Source organism: Pan troglodytes, chromosome 2 (assembly GCF_028858775.2).
Source record: "Pan troglodytes isolate AG18354 chromosome 2, NHGRI_mPanTro3-v2.0_pri, whole genome shotgun sequence".
NCBI classification, from domain to species: Eukaryota; Metazoa; Chordata; class Mammalia; order Primates; family Hominidae; genus Pan; species Pan troglodytes.
This window is the reverse complement of record NC_086015.1, coordinates 101,578,382-101,580,913: the sequence shown is the minus strand read 5'-3', so window position 1 is coordinate 101,580,913 and position 2,532 is coordinate 101,578,382. Positions and strand designations below refer to the sequence as shown.

The following is a 2,532-nucleotide window of genomic DNA, read 5'->3' as shown; positions in this document are numbered from 1 at the left end:
AAAATGAGTCAATATTAAAACTAAACTAATCAAAAATATAATTTGGTCTTTTCAATTAAAATCACAAAGTTTTAACAACGTATTGGTCTGCTCTTACTAGACACTGGTTAAGTTTTCTCTTGGCCCTTTAAGTACTTGGCCTGTGAAACAAAAAGATTTTATGTTTTATCAAGATGATGTTCTGTGATCCATATTATCTTTAGCCAGTATCTGATTACTTAAGAAAACTGAGTTTTCTCAATATTAAAACAGATAACTTTTTTGTTTTTGTTTTTCACAATAACATAACTTTTTTCTATTTGCCTTTGAAATCTTTGTCATTTTGGTATTCTTTCAATTTGTGACTATATTTAACCAATTATTGCAGGTCAAGACAAATGGTATGTTCTTACTGTGATGTCACAGCCTGAAGAGGCTATGATGTCTAATTAAAGGTTAAAGTCTAATATGAGATTATTTATTAAAGGTCCTAACATGGCCAAATTAAAAAGAGATGGTCAGTCGCTATTTTTACTGCACTTATACTCAAGTCCTTATTAGATGACCTAGACTATTTTAGCATTTAATGCATTTATAAAGCCACATTGAATAACATACGACTTTGTAAAATATTTTTATTTGCTTTCTGCTAATATTATTCAATTATGATATGAACATGATTAAAATTTCTTAAATGCTATTGAGTAACATTAGGGATATATTTATTAGTTTAATAGGTACTAAAACCTTAGGCCATTAAAGTGCTAGGACTTTGCATCATCTTTGAATGCTGGCAAGACATAGACAGCTCTAACTTGCACAATCTTGGGACAATTTTAGTAAATAGAGAAAGATTGTATGAGATCTAAACATTGCTTTTGAACATTTTTGTGAATGAAGCTATTACTTGCTTGTTTCTCAGGCTGTAGATCATGGGATTTAATAAAGGAACTATGACAGTGTAAAATAGAGACTCCATCATATCTTGGTCATCTGCTTGCGGGGATAAGGAGCCCAGATATTTGAAGGCGAGGGGGCCATAGTATAAAGATACAGGTAAGAGATGAGCCCCACAGGTGGAGACAGCTTTTCGTATCCCTTTGATAGACTTCTTTTCTAAGATTGTAAAGAGGATAATTGTATAAGATATAAGAATAGTTCCAATGGTAAAAACTTGAACAGAACCTGCAAAAATAAAAACCATTAGAAAGTTAATAGAGGAATCAGTACAGGAAATCTTTAACAATGGGATAATGTCACAGTAAAAGTGTTTTATTATGTTGGAATTACAGAAGGTTAATCTGAATAAAAAAGCTTCATGGATTAAAGCATGAAGAAGGCCACCTATAAATGACAAGACTAATAGCTGAATGCATAGTTCATTGGTCATAATGACTGGATAAAGTAAAGGTTTGCAAATGGCTACATAGCGATCATATGCCATTGTTGCCAAGAGAAAACATTCTGTGGTTACAGTGGTTACAAGGGAACAAAATTGTATCATGCATTCGGAGAGAGATATCATCTTACTCTTAGCTAAGAAGTTGATCAACATCTTCGGAGTCACTGTGGATGATAACAAAGCATCCACAAAGGCTAAACTCCCAAGGAATAAGTACATTGGGATATGAAGGTGAGGGTCTTTCCAGATGAGAACAATTAGACCAAGATTCCCCATGATGGTGATGAGATATATTACCAAGAATGCCAGGAACAGCGGTATTTTACAGTCAGATTGGTGGAAAAATCCTGTGAGAACAAACTCTGTCAGCAATGTTGCATTTTCCTCTTCCATCTCCTCACTGCATGTCCTCTGAAAAATGAAGCAAAGGTAAAGGAACATTTGCAATGGAATTGTGAGTTGAAATTGGGGAAGAGGTGTTGAAATAAACTATGTAATTATCGAGCCCTCTTAATTTTTTTTGATCAGTACTATAATTGATGAACCCTATATTTGAGGATTTAAATACATGGAAATAATAATGAACTTTGGTTTGAAAATTGTGTAGGAGTTAACAGACTGAGAGTTAAAAAGACGCATTATCTGAATGTACTAAATTTTTATGGACTCTACTGAATGTAATGAAAAAAATCTGTCTGGGACATGGATGTAGGGTGAAGGAAAAAGATATTTGAAAGACGCAGGTTAAAATAAATGGAATGAATGCAATGTGAAGAATCTCAAGTTTTATTCTTCACACAATAAACATGCACCAAATATTTTAGGATACAAAATGGCATCATAATATATTTTTAAAATTTAGTTCTTGGTAGTGTAAAAGTATGCTGCAGGAAGGAAACAGTGATTCAGGAGTCCTAATTAGAAACTTGATACTAAGGTCAAAGGGATCCCAAATTAGAGTACACATGAGAATCATCTGGGAGAGTATTTTTTAAAGAAAAATACAGATTGTGAGGTTTTATTGTAGAAATTGATGATTTCAGGAATGAGGTCTAGGAATCTGTATTTTGGAAATACCCTCAAGGTGATTGAAATGCATGTGAAGTCTCTAGTCCCAGTTTGAAATGACACTGGAAGACGTGGTAGGACAA

The 2,532-nt window shown here is 33.3% G+C and overlaps 1 protein-coding gene across 1 annotated transcript; it reads right to left on the bottom strand.

The window, feature by feature from the left end:
* Positions 1–844: 844 nt before the first annotated feature.
* On the bottom strand, positions 845–1,789 carry OR5H6 (olfactory receptor family 5 subfamily H member 6). Its single transcript, XM_016940285.3, has one exon. The coding sequence runs from the start codon at positions 1,772–1,774 to the stop codon at positions 845–847; it is 930 nt and encodes a 309-aa protein (XP_016795774.2). The 5' UTR covers positions 1,775–1,789.
* Between the last annotated feature and the right edge of the window lie 743 nt (positions 1,790–2,532).

Coding starts and splice junctions, on each gene's coding strand:
- OR5H6 (XM_016940285.3), bottom strand. CDS start 1,774: ATGGAAGAGGAAAATGCAACATTGCTGACAGAGTTTGTTCTCACAGGA.